The 20,028-nt window shown below is 34.3% G+C and overlaps 1 protein-coding gene across 2 annotated transcripts in view; it reads right to left on the bottom strand.

Annotated features, from left to right (window-relative positions):
• Positions 1–214: 214 nt before the first annotated feature.
• Positions 215–20,028, bottom strand: part of MTBP (MDM2 binding protein) — a 57,031-nt gene continuing 37,217 nt past the window's right edge. Inside the window, exons 15-22 of one of the 2 annotated variants that reach the window (XM_010972599.3) lie at positions 17,740–17,857; positions 14,416–14,571; positions 11,388–11,483; positions 6,760–7,026; positions 5,043–5,292; positions 4,421–4,534; positions 1,530–1,595; positions 215–560 (exon numbers count right to left, since the gene is read on the bottom strand). In XM_010972599.3, the coding sequence (XP_010970901.2) occupies positions 522–560; positions 1,530–1,595; positions 4,421–4,534; positions 5,043–5,292; positions 6,760–7,026; positions 11,388–11,483; positions 14,416–14,571; positions 17,740–17,857 (1,106 nt within the window). In that variant the 3' untranslated portion in view covers positions 215–521. The remainder of the gene's footprint in view (positions 561–1,529; positions 1,596–4,420; positions 4,535–5,042; positions 5,293–6,759; positions 7,027–11,387; positions 11,484–14,415; positions 14,572–17,739; positions 17,858–20,028) is intronic. The other variant, XM_074352995.1, reaches the window with a different exon arrangement.

The following is a 20,028-nucleotide window of genomic DNA, read 5'->3' as shown; positions in this document are numbered from 1 at the left end:
AATTTTGATCCCAAATAAACATTAATAGCTCCAACAGCAGCGGCTCCAGGGCAGGGGTAAAGGAACATGGCCAATTGTGTGAATTTTTTGGCCAATATTTTCTAAATCAGGGGCCAATCATGCTGGCCCAACATATGAGAAAAGCCATTGGCAATGTCTTACTTAAGACTTCGTAATTTAAATATGCTTAACAACAAAGACATTTACCAAGAAGTAAAGAAATATCTTTTTCTATTTATTGGAATAATTAAATAACCAAGAGTAAAATTTTTAAAACATATAGAAAAATGTTAACTTTAAAAATTAAAATATAGTAGAACTATAAAATAAGTACACAATTAAAAATACATTAACCGCCTATCCTCAAAACTATATAAATATAGGATATTTATAAAATTCTTTAAAGATGTAACACCTATCCTTTGAATAAAGTTTGAAATTTGTGATTTTCAAACTAAGGAAGGAAGTAATAAATAATAGCTTTGTCCAATTTATAATTATCCAAAGAGAATGATCCTGTGTTATTTCTTGCTTGTCTTTTCTAATACCCATTCAATCACCTAAGGGAAGAAAAAATATGATTATGGTACATTTCTATTGAAAACATAAGCAATAGAAAAAGACATTATTAAAACTTCAAAAGAATATGGTAGAAAATTTAAAACAAAAAAAAAAGTCAAAATCTTAAAATACATATTATCTTAAAAATACATTTTACTAGTAGTTACCAGTGGGGAGAGGAAAAGGGGAAAGGGTAATACAAGAGTAAGGGATTAAGAGGTACAAACTATTAGGTATAAAATAAGCTACAAAGATATATTATACAACACGGGACCTCGCCAATATTTTATAACTATACATGGAGTCTAACCTTTAAAAATTGTAAATCACTATGTTGTACACCCATAACTTATAGAATATTGTACATCAACTATACTTCAATTAAAAAAAAAAGAAAGCCTGAAATGTTTTATTTCCCAGCCTAAATAGGGATCACAAGGATGTTCTTTTTCATAATTGTTTTTAACTGTTTCTTTGCATATGTGTAAACATATTACATATTAGATTACAAATTTTTAAGTGGAACACCCCCCCCCCATTTATTTTCTTGCTAAGAACACTTTTCTGAACCTCCACTACAGAATACAATACTGGTCTCATTGGACAAAATGAAGATTCTGCTCTATTTCCTTACCTCCACTTGAAAACATGTTTTCAATAGAAAGAAATTAAACCAAGTTTGGAAAACAACTAATCAAAATGGATTAATTTTTCCAGCCTTTTGGATTTCTTTTTTTCTTTCTTTCTTAATATCATTTTAGAAGCTCTTTTGTTAACAGAGAAATCTCTTAAATAATACTAAATACTCTGCTTGCATAAGTCTATTATTAACTACCTTAAAGAGTAGTCACAGGGACAGAGTTGAAAAGACCACTCAGTAATTTACTGCATATATTACAGCATTACAGCTAGCCTGAAATAAAACAGTAATTTAACTGAATGTAGTTTCTTGGGAATAATTTATTTACCTGAACAACATTGTTGTTTGCTGTTTTCTTCATTTCTTCGAATAGGCCCCTTGAAGTTTTAAGATCCTAAACATAACAAAATACAGCATTTTTAAATTTGTACATTAAATTACAGTGAAAAAGTCATTATTAAATAAACTTGAGATGATCCGAAATCATTCTATAAGTATCAATGTGAAGATGGAAATACTACAAAAAAAAATTAAGTAGATTATATTTTGCTTCCATCCTGAAATATCAAATTACTCTAACAAAATATGTACATTTATACATAAACCCATGTCTCTCTAATCTCACATTCCCAATAGCGCTGACCAAACCCAAGCCCCATCCTCAACTGTGAGTAGCCACTAACGCTTCACTACTTATGAAATGATTGTACAGTTTATATGTATTTTTCAGATAAAATACCAATTTTCTCTCTCTTCTTTTTGGCTATTTCTCAAAGAGGGAATGACACAAGAAGTAAAACTGAACTCTCTGCCTTAAAAAGTTAATGACTATATCAAATTATAAAACTTTAAAAATCCAACGATGTGTTAAAAAAAAAAAAGCAGTCCTTTGCTGTACTTCCAAGTTATGCTCCACTGAAGTAGTCACTTTCAATTCTTTTAGCTGTTTTATTCAGACCTTCGTGGTTCTAAATAATATTCTTATCCTGCTACTTTGTAATTTAACACTTACAGACAGTGACTGCTCTTATCATGGATTCAGGTCTCTGAATCCTCCCTTCTCTTCCTCTCTATGGCAGCAGCACCAGTTTTTTGCTTATTAAATAGTCACTGCTTGCATTATTCCACCTAAGCAAATAGAGTTCAGTCCTGAGCTAAGTTATGTATTACAGTTACGATTTCTTTCATTTAATGTCTTGTTTATCCTGTAATTGAACTCCATTTGCTTAGTTTCCCATTATATAATTCTGTAAACTGTAGAAGATTGATTAAATGCACAGCAAAGTTTTTCAAACTCAAGTAAACTAGGTAATCTCTCACTTCAGCTTTTTGTTTTTGCTTTTGTATTTTTAACTTGTTTTTTTTCCATTAACTGGAGCTCCTTCTGCCACAGCCTGCTCCAGTCTGGCCCACCTGCCCCCTCGGCCCGGTCCAGCTGGGACTCATCTCCCCCTCATCTAGGTTAGTTTTTCTTTTATTTCTTGCTTCAGTCCCTTACTCTACTGAACTTCATCTTCTACAGAGTCTTCAAAAGGGTACACGAATGACAGATTTTTTCAGACCTTCCACATCTGAAAGCATCTTTACTGAATCTCCATACCTGACTGAATTCGAGACTGGCCATAAAATCCTAGGTAAATCACGTTCACTCAGAGCTTGAAGACACTGTCTAGGGTCTTCTGGCCACAGCGTTACTATAGAGAAGTCCAGCGCTGGTCTTATTCTTGATTCTTTATACGTGAACTACTTTCTCTGCTGGGAAGTTCTGAGGAGATGTTCTCTGTACCCAGGAGATGTGACATCCCACAATGACGTGGCTCGTAGAACTATCACTTGCTGTTACATTTTTGATAGTATTCTCTCCTCTATTTTCTGTTTTTGAAACTTGTTTTTAGCATAGTGGATTTTTTTGGATTAATCCTCTCATTTTTAATCCTATGTTTAACGTTTCTGTCATTAATACTAATTTCTAGTAAATTTCTTAATCTCAAATGTTCAGCATTCTGTTGAATTGATTTTATCATACTTTTAATTTCAAGTACCTTTCATGTTCTATAGTTTTTGAAAACAGCATCCCGTTCCAGTTTTGTGCGTGCAATGATCTTTCTGAGACAATACAGTTTAATGAAGTTTACTTTAGCTTTCTGCTTTTTCAGAGTTCCCCTTGTTCTTTTCTGTTTTGGCATCTGTTGTGTTAGATCCTTCCTAAAAAGTCTGCTAATTCTTGGCTGTCACGTCGTATTTTAAAATGAGGTACTAAAAATCTTACTGGCTGTAGAGTTTGTTCATTGATAGCTTTATAGAGTTGGGTAATTAAGGGGCCAGGTGGCCTTTTCACTGTGGCTTCTGATTCTCCTGCACTGTCACCGAGGTGGGGGGGACAACTATGTGTAATACACCCACACGTAGTTCACATTGTGGGAGGAAGACATGCAGAGCAAGTCGAAGGTTCCCCAGTTCACTCAGTGGATCTTTACTTAACTCCCCTGTTCTCCACCTGGCACCTTGCCTGCCGCCTTCCCTGACACCCAGTGTGACTCATCAGTAACCCCGAGGCGGTCACTGCTTTCACTCGGCTGCAGCAGCTTCCATATGCTTCTTGTTCAACAATGTATCAAAACACTTCTACATTTTTCCTTTCCTTTTTTCTTGGCTTTGGGGCTTTTTAATATCGATTTCTTCAGAGATTTTAGAAAGGAAGGGAATTGAATGCGTGTGGTCAATCTGCAGTTCTGACCAAAAACCCACATAAAACTGTGACTCAAGTCAGAAACTCTGAAAACTGGAGCTAACTGGACACCATCTAAGTTTGACAAAATTGTCATCGGAATGGCTGATCTGTTCAATGTCTTACAACTAGCTGACAATGGGTTCAAAATTAGAAACTGGGTGTTCTGATACTCAGTCTGGTAGCTTCCCTATACGCTAAAATTAACTGAGTAATTAAATAAAATAAGCTGAAGCTTATTATCAACCTAAGTCAAAACCTTGTTAGAGAAACACTGAGGAACCAGTTAAGGTGTCGTTTTCTATATATGAGGACTCAAGTCAAATATGAAATATTTTGACTTCAATTTTTCTACCACCATTTAAAAAAATCTAGCAACAAGTGATAAGCTACCTGTGTGAAAAACACTCACTATACATTAATTACCTTGTGTCAAATAGGAACATTAGAACATGACCGCGATTTTGCCATCAGTAAAGAAGACATGGTACCTTCAGATAGAACTTAGAGATCTCAAAGAGACGCTGACTGCATGCAGTGAAACATTCATGAGCCTCCGTAATCCTGTGTTTCTTCAGGGTTTCAGTAACTACTTCTTTCAGTATCTTGAATAGAACATAACATATGACTAATATTTCTTGGAAAAAGTGCAAACATATCATTTCAGCTTTAGAGTTCAGTTCTGTGACTCACACAACCATGCAGCTCTGCTAAAGATAATTTGTCAGGAAGAGAGGACTGGAATATCTTAAGAGAGCAATTCATTTCACGAGTTCTGAATTGAAATCTGTGCAAAAGGTACACACAGCAGGGATACATAGGTGTGTACGGAAAATTTCACTCATTATAGAAAGAACAAATCCGCTCCATAAAAAATCCTTATCTCGATACATCTATCAACCAGCTTCAAGGAGGATCCATTTGTAGCTAATTCTGTTCCATTTATACCCCCACCCACTTTCCCATTATCCTTCTTGCATTGAATTATTTTAAAGTAAATTACAGACATCATTTCGTTTCATTCATAAAATTTTTAGACAAGCATTTAAAATGAATCAAATAAAGAAATGTCTTCCCATGTAGAACTAAGAGGGTCAGGAAATAAATCTTCACCCGTGTATGTTTCTGTGATCTTGATTCCTTAGTTGGCCTTGATATTTTTGATTCGTGCACTTTTTTTTGACCTGAACTGGCCTTTGTAGTGACTTTGGGAGTTTCAGAGCCAAGAACTGGAACAGACGGACAAGTCACAGACAATGATTTCTCTGCCCGTGGCTTTCTGGATGTCACTGAGTGATGATGGTGATTACTGTTGCCACTTGTCTGACAAAGAAGAGAATCTGAACTTTCAGATTTTGCAAGTCTATTTTGGGGAAAAACATTAATAAACATAGATCAAGTAAATCAACAACGAAGTCCATTTTCTGTCCTAAATGTTACAACTATATCATTGACACATAAACCCAAGAAAAGCAAACAAAATTTCTTGCTACTGCTGCCTTAAATAAGCAACCAACATCATATTATACAGTAGCTCCCTTAGTTCTTCAAATGTGTGACTAGGACATAGAAGGCAATGAATAACATTCTAGAATCAGAGCTGATAGGAAAAGCAACAAGCAATATTGCTGTCGCCTTCTCCGTCAAGCTACAAGTTCTCATGTCCATCAGGGACGGCACTCCAGGCGGTGCCGTTTACAGACTCAGCACTCATCTGTTAGCTACTTAAGCTTTTCTGTCAAGATAATTTTGATGAAGAAACCGTAATAACCATGCTTGCTGTAGCTACCTGTGAAAAATAAATAACAGTACTGAATATAAATAAAACTATACAATTGGCTCTTGTTTCAATCTTTCTAAAATGTTTAAATTTCCTTTTACAAGAAAGGGTCTCATATTCTTCAATTCTGCTACCCTATACGCCACAGTGTACTTTCTTTTCTGGAATATATACCTATTAGTCACAGTCAGAAGTAAAAAATATTACTATAAAATACAATATCTTAAATGTTTATGGATTTGCCTTTTAGCTTTATCAGGTGTAAAAAGTACCATGAATTTATAAAGTCCTCATGAAAATAACTCAGTTATTCCACATCAGGGAAACAGTATTTCAATATTTTTAACTGTTCAAAAAAAAATTTGAAGTTTCCCTTTAAGATAGTTGATACTTTTTGAAAGGTTCACATACAATAAGAATTTAAGGTTTGTTTTAGATGTCAAAGACCTAAATTTGACAAAAGTTCTAAAGATATATAAATCCAAGTACTTGGACATTTTATTTAGCTAGCAAATAAAGTATCTAGAAAAATTTCATTTTAAATGTATTATTATGTAGGCTTTAAAGCTGTATTTTACATGAAACTATTATAGTATTTATATATATATAATTATATTGTTTTAAAATGGTTCCTCCTGGAACCCACTGTTTAAGGGGGCAACACAGGTAGGAAATAGTGAGAGGACAGCTAACAGGACAGTGCACCCCTAATACCGTCTTCAACAGAGCAGCTCAGCTGCTTGATCTGCTGGATAAGATCTCCAGTGTTCTGTGGCTTAAAAACTTTACAATCCACTGTGCTAATGGACTGTATATTAGCATACAAAGCCAAAAAAAAATGTGTTTTCTCCCAAGTCATTTCTTTTTATAACTTATAAGCATAATCATCAACTGCTCACAATACAAACAATAATCCTGGTATGAAAGAATTAATCTAAAATCTATATAGAAAGCCACTCAAAAATATAAAAGATTAACATTTTAAAAAAATTACCCTAGGACTAAAATGCTTTCTGTCAAGATGCTACTTTTATGTACTTAATATGTCACCTTTTGGGGGGATAAAGGCAATTCAGATCTCTTGGTCTCCTTTTTAATCGGGATACTTCAGTCCGGAGTTCACTTTGTAAAGCTTCCCCATCAGGGACACTTCCAGGCTCTGATAAAAGTGCAGGAGATGGAAGAGGGCTCAGCACAGTAGGCACTGGAAAACTTTCTCTGGTGCAGGTAGTTTGAGTTTCATAACGAATAAGACGAGACTGAAGTTCAGAAAATCCCCCATCTCTTTCTAGTGCCTTTCGGTCATCCAAGCAGTATCTAAACAAGAGGAAGATCATTAAAATCAAAGACTCCATGCCGCAATGGGCATTTCCCTGCCAATTAGGAAATAGCAAAACATTTACTTAAAGAGTTCTTACTAAACTTCCTAATAACTGTTGGAAGGTTGAGTGAATGGTCAACTTCCCCCGCAAGTTCAGTTTTTTCCAGCCTGGTACATGACATGGCAAAAGATTAAAAAAATTTGAAGTACAATCTGATTCCTCTTTGACTGTTTCTGGGCAACAGATTAAGTTAATCCTCTGGCTTATTTTCAAAATAATACAGTTTCTGTTTTAATACTTTTTAAATCTCTAACAACCTCTGATTCCTCAGCATGGCTGATACATAACAACATGAAATGCTGACTTCCGTTAGAAAGGGCAAGTTTATTTCCAACACAAAGATTAAAAGGGTATAAAGGCATTCTAAACTGGCTCACCAAACACAGCCCAGAACATTCTGAATTTTCCCTCTGAAGCTCACTTCCACCTTATTGACTGATTGACAAATTTTCCTTCAAACATTTTGGTTTTCTGTGCCTCTGGTTTCTAGCTAAATCTGATTCAAGAAATCAATGCGATGTTAGCTCAGTGAATGCTTCTGGACTTAAAGAAATCCCACGTTGTTATGTACAACAAATAAGCATATCAGGAAAATCACCTATGAGATGCGTGACCTTGGAAAACCCTTCACTTTCTCCCCTTCTACAGCTGCACCAAGGAAACACAAATGGTTTCACATATACGATGGCAGGACTATAAACATCAAAACCTTTTTCTGTTATCTGTCTTCTTTATTTGTAGAATTCTAAGAAGTTCCTTAAAGTCAGAACTTTGGTTCCATGAGCTTTTAGTTCAACAGTCATGGAGTGTATCATTACCCCAACCTCTGATTGCCTGATGGAGGTTTGAAAGACTTTCTCTTTCCCTTGTGACACATATGTGATTTCTAAGAGTACAGACTAGAGAGCCAGATGCCCTAGACTTAAATCTGGCTCTACCACTGATTAGTTGTGTGAACTTGGCCAAGTTGCTCAATGTTATCTATTCTACTGTTGCCTCGTCTGCAAAATGAGATTCACAGTAGTTATCTCGAAGCGCTGTTGTGAGGATTCCTTGAGTGGGCACGTGTAAGCCCTCAGAATCAGTGCCTGGAACACGCAAGCAAAGCAGTCAGTAAAAGCATGCTGCCATCATCAGCAGTTTTCTTTTCTACCACAGGCAGTCTCACGGTATGCTGATGATGCACGGCACAGCCAGGATTCAGACCCTGGCTGCTGACTTCAGAGTCTGACTTTAACCAATTTCATATACTATCTCTCATGTAAAGTGTAAGTGTAAGGATCATCTTCACTCGAGTCAACCCAGGGCTGAACATTAGAACCACCCGAAGAGTTTTTACAAAATGCTGATGTTTGGCCTACATGCCCAGAGTTTCTGATTTAATGGGTCTAGGGTTACACTCAGTCTTGGACATTTTTTTAAAAAGCTACCTAGTGATTCTAAAGTGTAGCTAGGATGGATAAACCTCTGATAGAACCCAACAGTTAAATTACAGAGGAGAAAACTTGAGCTCCTAAGCCAGAATGTTAACTGATGGCAGAACAGTGACTAGAACCTAAGTCTCTCAGTTCTCTGTCTAACATCATTTCTCTAGTCTGTTGCTTAACAAAACATATTTCATTAAAGATCAGCAGCAACCATAAGGATTACAACTGAGTCCTATTTCTATCTTGGGCAATTGATAGAATCCAGAATACAATTAAGAACCATAAACGATAAGGAAAGGTTCTAGGCAAGCGGAAATGTAATCCCTGATTAGCCTACAGGAAATTCTTGAGAGCAAAACAATCCATAGTTTGACTTCAGATGCATATTTTTTTCTACTCTACGATTTTGAGTCTAAGATGCAGATTTTTCTGTTCCAGTTTAACATCTCTCGATCACAGTTGTTCAAAGCGTCATGTCTTCGACTGAATTATGTGCACCATGCATGGTGACTTTAATTGCCATTTAAAATGTATTCAAAATGATTTTCCTGTGATTTGGCATTGAAACAAAAAGTGACTTTGCAAATAAGAAAGGAACAGAAGCAGATTAGCAGGGTACATATTTGATAATGGTGAAGTAAGTATTCACTTCTGGGAAAATGACTACACTTCCGTATTTTCTTGCAAAACAAGAACCAAATGCTTTATGTGCCCAAAGAAAGAAAAATACCCATAAGAAGATGAAGCTATTCGTCCTGTAACTACAAAATATGCAAGAGACTGCCTAGCACACACCAAGCAACATCGATGAAGGCGAGAAAAACTGCCACATCTCTTGGCATAGATGAAAGAAATTTCGAAACAACAAGAGGCTGGTGTGGCCAACTGATTGTCACAGTTTGACAGCAGAGTTTCATTTGCTGTTAAGGAAAACAGTGCATCTTACAATCAATGGTATCTTACACTCCAGGACAGGATAGATAAGTGGAAAACAAACAAGCCAACAGTGGATAGATTTCATTTTGCCTTAAGACACTGCTTTGCACTTGAGCAGTTCATGTATTCTTCCAAATATTCCTTCTGTCCAAGGAGAGGATGAGCTCGAGGATTCCCAAGGCTCACAGCAACGAAAGAGAGAACTTTCTTTGCAGGTTCATACTGACTTTAAAATTTCACCTGAATTTTTTTCGAGTAGAAACAATCTATGTTTATTATGAATAGGGCCTCACACTATGTACCCAAGTCTTGATAAAAGCATGTTTCTGGATTCACTTCACTCACCTCCTGCACCTCACCCTGATCTCAATGGCTCCAGTGTAAGAAAATGTAGTCACGGCTAGATTTGTTTATTTGCTTACGGGGGTCTTACTTTTTAAAGTCCTCAAATTCTTATTTCACCTATTTTTTTCACACTCAGAAATATACTGTTGCTCCTTGTTATTACTGAGTAGTATTGCTTTGTATACATACACTTGTTTATTTATCTGTTCTACTGAGGTACACCTCAGGCTATTTCCAGCCTAGGGTTATTACAAAAAAAGCCTGCTCTGTACATTCTTTTACAAGTCTATTTGTGGTATTATGTTTTCATTTCTCTTAGGAAAATGTCTAGTATTGGAACTGCTAAGCCATAAGGTCTGAATTGTTTCGTTTTATAAGAGCCTGCCAGATCCTTTTCTGAAGTGGACATATTTGATACTCCCACCAACATTGTCTAAGAGTCCTGATTGTCCTCTATCCTTGTCCATATTTATCAGTCTTTAATTTTAGCCATTCTGGTGGCTGCACAGAATTTTATTTTATGGATGTACTGAAATTTATTTAACCAAGTCCCTACACTTAGATGTTATTTCTAAAGTTTCTTATTTTAAATGACACTGTGAAAAATACCCTTCCATAATAATTTTATCATTAAGTGAAGTTAATCAATCTGATATTACAAACATTTGCATAGCTTTTGGTAAAATACTGAGCAGCTCCCCCAGACAGGCTGTAACAGTTTATCCTCCAAGTTAGCTTACTCATGTCCCTTTACCACCAACACGATTTTATGCGTGAAAAGGATCCTTACTGTTGTTTCGATTTACACTCTTAATGTATATTCAAAAAGCTGACTGGTGAAGAAACCAACTGCTCATGTGTAATGGCAATATGTATTTCCTGCTAGATAAACAAAGGGTTTAAGACAAAGGGTTTAAGATGCCGCCAACTCTTCCGTAGGGGCATTTATCCTATTTTCTTATTGATTTGTAAGCATTCCATAATTACAAATAAAATTTACTTTCTCATTCATGTTAAAAAATATCTTCCTCAGCTTAATCCTTACTTTTAGTCTTGTTTCTGTTGATGATTGACAATGCTGTCTTAAAATGAGGACAAATCTATCATTCTTTTCTTTTTTGGTTTCTTCTTCTAGTACAATAGACTTTCCCCTTTCCCCTACATTTTATGCTAGTTCTTTCCTTTCAGTTTCTCACTTTTAATTCTTAATACACCAGGGATTTTTTTTTTTTTGATACTTGGTGTGAAGTAAGAATCATTTCAAACAGATTTATTTTATGTGAATATTTAATCAATGTTCTTACTACTATCTAAATAAACATTCTTATTTTTCTCCCTTATTGAAATTCTTCTTCTATCAGATCAAATTCATATATATTCTTGCCTTTTTCTTGGAATTTCTATTTAGGTCCAGCCTCACATTGTACTTACATTAGTTTTATAATAAAATTATTTGTGTATGTACTGCTGCTTTGTTTTTTGAGGTTTTTTGACATACTTTTTTCTCTGGCTCTCTGTCTCAATTTACAGCATAAGATAAGCTACGTCAACAACACACAGAAGAGTACAGTGAAAATAAAAAACTTACTCAATTCCATGATAATGACACACAGAGGCTTTTTCAAAAGGTAAACCCTGAAGTTTCCGAGGACTAAGTTCTGGTGTCAGAACAAAAGTCTTTTCCCTGAAACAAAAAGTTTTTCATTTGTATTTAAAGTTTACTTAGTGACAAAGAGAAAGTTCAAGAAACCGTCCAAAGAAGGCAATCTGATTTCCTTCTCTATAAGTGGATCTCAAAAGGGGTAAAAACTCAATTACATCAGAAAGCATAAGAAGGAAATCAAGTAAGGTTAAGACTATGGGTTTTGTCACTTACATGTTCTGTGCTTCAAGATTCTGAAGTTATGATGTTATTTATTTCATAAAATTATTCTGAGAAATGGATAAATCAAGAATATAACATGCTTTGTAGTGGAAATTCAAGAACAGCATTATTCCTGAAGGACTTTTTTTTTCTTAGTGTAGTGAAATGTTTATGCATTTAGTTAAATTCTCTTTAGCAGGGGAATAATTAAAGTCAAACTCGAATCTTTAGTAACAAAAGTATTTACTTCCTACTGCACCACTTGGGGGATCCAGATTTTCCTCTGCCTGGGAATGTAGTCATCTTGAAACCTACTTTAAGAGTCGGTGACCTTTTAGATATCATAGGATGTGAAGACTAACTGCTGACTTCAGTTCTTCTTCTGAAGTAGGTTTTCAATCAGCAGGTATGTCAGAACTAGTCATGTGGTGAACTTACATAAAATATTCATGCTCTACCCTCCACACCCGGACCTACAGGGGTACATCAAAATCTTGGGGAGAAGAAGGTCCTTGCAATTAGGTTAAGCTCTCAGAGTTACTCTAATAAGTGCCCTCTTTTTCTGCCTGAGTTGAGAGGCACTGTTCTAATGAACTGAATCATGTTCCCTAAGCTCAGCACACGTTAGATGGGAATGGGAGAATTATGTAACAGTGGTCTTTGCACAGTTAATAGGCAGGATGAAATACCAAGGGCTTGAATTCAGAAGACTTACAAATAGTATATAGAAAAGTAAGTAGATAGTAGAGTACCAAGAATAAATTTGCTGTCACATTTCCCCTCCTATGGTTTTAGTAATGAAAACTGTTCATCAGCCACTGAAAATTATCTAGAGTACTATGATAAGCATTTGAAATGATTACATTAAAATGTAAGACATATGAAAATTAATGAATCCTAAAAAGCACAATTTATATTCTAATGCATCCATTTACAGTGTTCCCTATAAAGTAACATTAATAAATTGCAATGATCCCAGTATTTTAATGACTGACTATTAAAGTGAATACTTTTGTAACATAGAACTACTTAGGTACCTAGCATTTCACTTCTTTCTTTTACCATGTTGTCTTCCTTTTTTTCTTTTAATCTCTCTCAGCAATTTTACTTATTTTTGTTTAATTTTACACACACCTTATTGTTTCTGAAGGAAACATTTTAGTAAGTATATATTTTGTCAAAATTTAACATTTCTTTGGCATATACATGGGAGTCATGCCTGTATTTTGTTTAATTTAATACTGCATTTTGAATGTGAAAATGAATAATGTATGTATATGCATGCCTGGAATATTGCGCTGTACAGCAGAGATAGACACATTGTAATTGATTGTAATTGTTTTAAAATTCTACTTAATATTGCATTTTGGGTGGTTCCTTGCATGGACAGACATTTAATAAAAGTCCACAGGTTCTTGGTTCATTGATGTGAAAGCTCATCCCTCAACCTCAATGTTAATAAAAGATATATTTGATAATGACGCAGTTCTTTACTAACACCACGGAATTATATCAAATTTTCCTAAATAAATCACTGGTAAACTACAGAAAGAATTAATTATATCTCCACTATGACACTGCAGCTACAAAGACATTGTGGTCAAAAAAAGTACAACCTTCACAATTCAGTTTTGGCAAACCCATCTGACTCTGCCAGTTCATGCTTAATGATTTGGAAGGGCAGTAATACAATAACTAAATAGATGAAAATGTGTATATAGTCCTTTCTCGATTCCCACAAAAAAGATTATCAATCTCTCAAAGCTATGAGAAAAGGAAAATTACTCTAAAATCTCACAATTTTTATGTCATTAAGATCATGAAGTCATTAAGACTCAGAGTTACTAAAAATCTCACATTTTCAGTTGTTTCCTATCTCTCTCTAGTGAACGTGCACAGGAACATGAAGGCAACAGGCTCTAACATTACTTTTCAGACATAACTGCCTTCAAATAAATCCTTTCCAAAACTTACCCTTAAATTCAATATCTGCCAAAATAAGCTTTGTAAAATCATCAAAATGATCTAATTTTTTAAGATCTTTTAGAAGGTCTTCAAAATAATGAATTAACAATTAAAAAGAAATTTGGACAGTAAACAAATTATTCAAGTCTCCCAAGTATTTGATGTCACAATTTTACCTGTAATTAATTAACTCAAGTTCAATGATACCCAAAATTTATTAACTAGTAACTTATGCAAGTTGTCTTGGAAGTCAAATTAGTTGTAAATCATTCATGTGGACACAAGTTCTTACTTGGTGATGTTATGGTTTCGAAAGCATTTTCATTCCCATTCTCTTCAGTTGAAAGGCTGTCCTTTTTGCTACTAGGCATAACTGACAATGTTATGACAAGCAGTGGCAAAATCAAAACTAGAGAGTAATTCAGAAAAGAGATATAATTTGACTTGCAAATATTCTTTTAAAAATGTTTGCAAGTCAAATTGTAATTTTTTCTTAAAAAGTATTGCCATCTGTATACAAAGTAGAAGCTGACTTTTATAGGAAATACGCTGAGGCTGCATTTATTACTCCTGTTTCCCTTACATTCAGAACTATAAAACAGTAGGACATTTGGCCAATGCCAAGGTAAAATGTGAGGATTAAAGCCAACTGACAAACACTGGGATCAAAGCTGTAGATTTTGCCTAAGCAGCACAGGGCATCAACTAATTGGAGAAATGAGATGCGATGTGTTTTTAAAATGATTCTTTAAAAAAATTAATTGGAAATTGTAAGTTTATAACTTACCCCTTTTGAATCTGTAAAGGTTGAAGATCTCCAACTGGTAATCCATCTGAAGTAAAGAATTTCAGCAATTCTTTAGCATCCAATAACGTGACTGAATCCCGCGGACCCTCCTTGTGGCCCAGCAACTGTTCAGATGAACGAGGTAATGAGCCAGTTCTGGGAAAATAATATTACACAGATTTATTAGAAGTGGATTAGAATTTACCATAGTCAGAAAAAGCAGCTATAAGCAGAAATGAGAAAGATACACAAAGAAAATTGAAGAACTACACATTTAGGAAAGTAAATAAAGTAAAATCTTTATAGCATCTAAGTGTATTTTGAAAAATCGGCAGGTCACAGTGAAACTTGCAGTTACCATGTCAACAATGCCACTATTTAACTAAAATAAACATAATCATGTTCTTTATAAATAATGGCATGATTAATTATTTAATAGCATGAAGTTATCAATTCAATAAAATTTAAATCTAAACTCTCTTGTATGTTCTGAAACCCCACAATATTATAAATTTTGAGAGCAGAGACTGAATGTTCCAATTTTCTATGAACTTGAAAGATTTACTTGAAGCACAATAATGAACCAAGATGGTAATCAGGAATTCCTCCAAGGTCTCTTCTAGCCATGATTATGACATTATGACTAAGTACTGGACCATTATTATACCTGAAATACACGTAGGACTTTATACTTTTCAAACTACTTTACAAACAATATATTCTTAATCCTCACAAATTTCCTTGAAAAAGACAGAAGAGGTGTTATCTCAAAATGAAGTTAACACTTGAAAATAAGAACTTGGTAACGTGAAAATCATACCAAGCCTAAAAAACTATTGTTATTTCTACTTTGCAGATAAAGATACTAACACACGACTGTCTGCATCATAGAGTGACCAGAGTGACAAGATGTTTAAAATAAGAGTCAGAAGTGGATGGACTCTGGATTAGGTACCAGCTCTCCTCTGTCACTCGATGAACCCAAAAAGCTCACAGAAAGTTTTATAAAATAGGAAATGGAAAATACTTTAGTTTCAGAAAAAGCTAAAGGTTTTATCAAGCACTGAATCACAGATCATGCTACTGCCCTGTCATCAAAGGATAAATAAAATCTTTCAGTATCTGTATAGATCATTAATTTCCTGACTTTACATTAATTCAACTATTTCCTGATTATTTAATCACCCAAACCAAGCATTTTTACTGATAATTATATAATTAAAATGTTGACACTATTGTTTTAGAATTATATTTCTATCTATTAAAAATCAATAATGTACTGGCAGTGCCCCTTTCCTCTTTCTATTCCTTTTATTTTTATTTTCTCTCTCTCTTTTTTTAAATTGAAATATAGTCAGTTACAATGTGTCAATTTCTGGTGTACAACATAATATCCCAGTCATACATATATATACATATATTTGTTTTCATATTCTTTTTCATTAAAGGTTATTACAAGATATTGAATATAGTTCCCTATCTATTCCCTTTATTTTTAAATTGAAGATATAAATCTAATAAAAATAGTCAAACAAGAAAACACTCAAATATTTTCTCTGAACTCTATACTCCAGGAGGGCAGGAAATACCTTATGAGTTTAATTTCTATCTAGCTGTTCTCTAATAATAACTCACAAAATCTTAATGAATATTACTCTCAATCGTTTTATAGGCTAGATGCAAAGGGGAAATGTATAATTTGTACTTATATAGAATTCACGACACAAGTATATAAAAGCAGCTTAAAAGCCCAGTTTGTGACAAATTACACTACCAAGATATGTCTTAGGTTAAAAACAGAATGCCCACAACACTTCATTTTGTTTGATCGTTTCAAGATTACAAAATATTTTTTTCATCCATTATCTCATTAAATTTTCACAACTCTGAAGTAGAACTGGGATTCTTAACCCCCTCTTAAAGATGAGGCAACAAAATCATACAACAGGTGACAGTTTGTCTCAAACCAAATTCTTATGGCTTCTGAATTTCACTATATAATGGTTCTTTATTCGCCAATAAAACTTGTTCTAACACAAAACAAATTATAAAAATATGCAACATAACTCTTGTCTTCAACCAATAATCCAATGTCTCCCCATATTTTGATGTGTCCACAAGTACTTATTGAGCATTTACTTTGTAATTATCATTGTGAGGTACTAAAAGAGTTCACTGATGATAATTTACAGACACATAATCACTGCTCGCAATTGTGTAGAGAGAGGACTTGAAGTAGGAGAAAGGAGGTGAGGAGACTGAAAAGAGATAAATACACCAATGTAGAATGAGGCAGAAAGGTACAATAAGATAAGTTTCATGAAAGAAGTAATAACACAGTCTTTGGGCACTTAAACAAGGAAGATAACATTTAGCTGCAGCCGTTATGAAAGTCTTGAGAGAAAGGTGATATTTGGGCTAGACTTAAATGACAAACAAGCTTCTAGTTCAAGATGGTGGGTTAAACATACACATTAACCTCTCCATGCAAACAAATTAAAATCACAGTATTGAAGTACTGGACATTAAGTTCATAATAGGGTTGAGAAAAGGAAGAAGGAAAAACAGTGGACCAAAGAGTTCAATGAATTTCAAGAAGGGATAAACTAGAACAAGAGCCTCAACAAGAATCAGAGAGAAACCTACAAAAAAGGTAGACTCTGTCTCCTTCTTCCCATCCCACAAAGCCAGACAGGGACTCTAAATGTGGGTTCAAAGACTGGCAACAGGCAGAAATCAGGTGATGCATTTTCAGAACTCTACAGCTATTCAAGTACCACCCTCCCCCACCACATCTTATCCTGGTGCTTTTACCTCCAAGTTAAAAACAGAAGAACTGCTCTCTGAAGATACAGAACTGTGTGCCTCTCCCACTGTCAGTGAAGCCCCTGGAATAAAGCCCCCTTATTTCAGTGGTGAGTGAAGGAACAAGAATATAAAACAAGAAGAGTTTAAAGTGACTCGAAGGAGAGAAGTATTTTTACTCCATTTTACATATTCCTATATTGTTTAGATTTCTCTTGCATAGTCATACATTTGTGTATGTCTATGAAAGATAATCTGGAAAGCCATCCACTAAAATGCTAGCTGTGATTATATACACTTAGAAAGTACAAGCAGAAGGTAGGGGAAAAAAGAGTATTTCCTGGACACACTACTCTGTAATGTATGTATGTATGTATGTATGTATGTATGTATTATGTATCTGTAATAAGCATGTATTTCTTTTACAATAAAACCATAAACTATTAGTATCTCATAAACACAATATAAAGATTAAGGAAAAGAAGTTCATTAAAAAATACTGAGCTATTTAAATATTACCTCATTTTCTGTTTAGCTTTTTCAAAAGTCTCCAAATTTTGAAGAACATGCCTTTCTGGCCACTCCAGAGGATTGGTTTCCACTAGACTTGAAGAAATAGCTTCTACTGAACTGGTGTCTGAGAAGAAAGAAATACATATATGTACTGAAAATTATTAACATACTGGATATTGCTATATTAAAAGTGTACACATGTATGGCTACATACATACATTTCATCCGTGTTTGTGTGAACGCATACGTGCGTGTGTATAAAGGCAAGTTAGACTAATTGTACCATATTTACCTCAGGCATTTATTAAGGGTATCTCTGATGGCCTGAACTGTGTACAATACCATAGAAAAGTGCTTTGGAAATGAAAAAAAGAAACAGTATTAAGCTTTATTTATTTTATTATCTCCTCATAATAAAAGTGATGAGAATTCAGAAGATAGTTTAACACTGTGAGGACTCACACAGAATTAAAGTATAACTTTGTTATTTTTTGTGAAATTCATTTGAAATGAAAAGGAGACAACTCTGTGGAGAATACATTGGAAATACAATGTGATCTCCATGCTACAAAGAGGAATTAGCGCCAGTATCCAGAGAAATTCATATCTTTAAAAGAGATTATCTCATTCTCAAAAGTACAACAGTATAAATAACTTACGTTCGCAAGTAAAGGTTACTTCAGAAAAAATTCTCACTTTTCTATTAATGTTAGGTGCCTTACTATACATATTTTCAAGTAAATCACTAACATTAAATGTTATTTTACTACTAATAAAATATTACATGTGAGGGTGCGCTTATCTTTCCAGCCAGTAAGCTGCAATGAACTAACATTGAGATTGTTGATAACACTGCAATTCTCATCAAAACCATAAAGGGACGGACATCTTCCATTCTCATTATAAATTAGGAGTACATCCAAACTGTCCCAACACAGGTAAAATTACTAACTGTACTACTTTCTGGATTCTAAGACTAACTGGCATTTTAAATTATTTTGAACTGTAACACACTGTTCTAATAAACTGACTGAAAATTACTGGACATTAGCTCTTTGACTAAACATCAACCCTGACAAAAATACCCATTTCAAACTTTGCAGTCTTACACAGTGGTAATGATTTGGTAAAGAAATGTTCAGAAAAAAAAAATTAATCATAAATGAAAACAAGCCAATTGCACATTATTTTCCCTTATTAGACTATTTATCTTTGAATAGTTTAAAAGATTTTTAATGCCTATATTTGGAACGCCCCCATCAAACACCATCCAAATACAGCACTTCCCATTTCTTAATTAGGGTGTAAAATACTGCCTGTTTTATAGAATAATGAGCTTTATAATGAAATAATCTGGCTTTCTAATGTTGGCATGACTATTCAAGAAAAGTATAAAGAAAAAAATCATTAGCAGTTCTGAATAGTTACAGGCTGTGTTTACAAAAGAATACAAGCCACATTAAGTCAAAGCAAACACGAGTCATTCCTGAATATTACAATATGATTAATTACTAACTTTGACTACACAATCTACATAAATATAAATGACAGGCTGAATATTAAGGAATGGATAGACAAACATTCACATGTGCCATATCTTTTGGGGAATAACAACAGAATTCTTAAGTAAAATAAAACATGGTATTTCATTCATGCGGCAAGCTGGACACTGGGCCATGCTGACAACCAAAGAGCACAGAATGGACTCTGAGAAACCAAGCACACTGCTTTATTGTTTAAAGTGTTTTAACTTAACAGGAGAAACAAAGAAATGGAAGTGATACAGTAGGGAAGTAAGGACTCAAAAGTGCCCTACAAAATCACAAATCACAGCAAACAAAACAGAAGTAGTGTTTCAGATAACGATATGTGGGTAATGAGTACAGGCCAGTATAGTCTTACATACCTAAATATGAATGAATCACAAAAAAAGGTTATAATTGATTCTTTTCACTGAGGCAAGAATTATAAACATATACTAGAAGATTCTTATTCAAATGTCTGAAATAGTGAAATTGTGCTCTAATTACAGAATTGCCTAGAAAAGCCTCTTATGCAGTGTTTATGTGACCTAACAGTCCCAGGTAAAGGATACTGTATTTTGAGTTCATATGTCACATTTGGCATTATGAAAGTCTTTAGCAATGCTGTGGCCATGATTAAATAAAATGGTATACTGACCTTCATTTGTTATATATGCTGCAGTTTTTACAAAAAAAAAAAATGAATAATCACCAGCAGATCAGTAACCCTAACAATTGCTAATAACTCCTAATGTGCATGGTTGCAAATAAT

Source organism: Camelus bactrianus, chromosome 25 (assembly GCF_048773025.1).
Source record: "Camelus bactrianus isolate YW-2024 breed Bactrian camel chromosome 25, ASM4877302v1, whole genome shotgun sequence".
NCBI lineage: Eukaryota > Metazoa > Chordata > Mammalia > Artiodactyla > Camelidae > Camelus > Camelus bactrianus.
The sequence above is the reverse complement of the archived record's forward strand: the minus strand, read 5'-3'. Positions and strand labels throughout refer to the sequence as shown.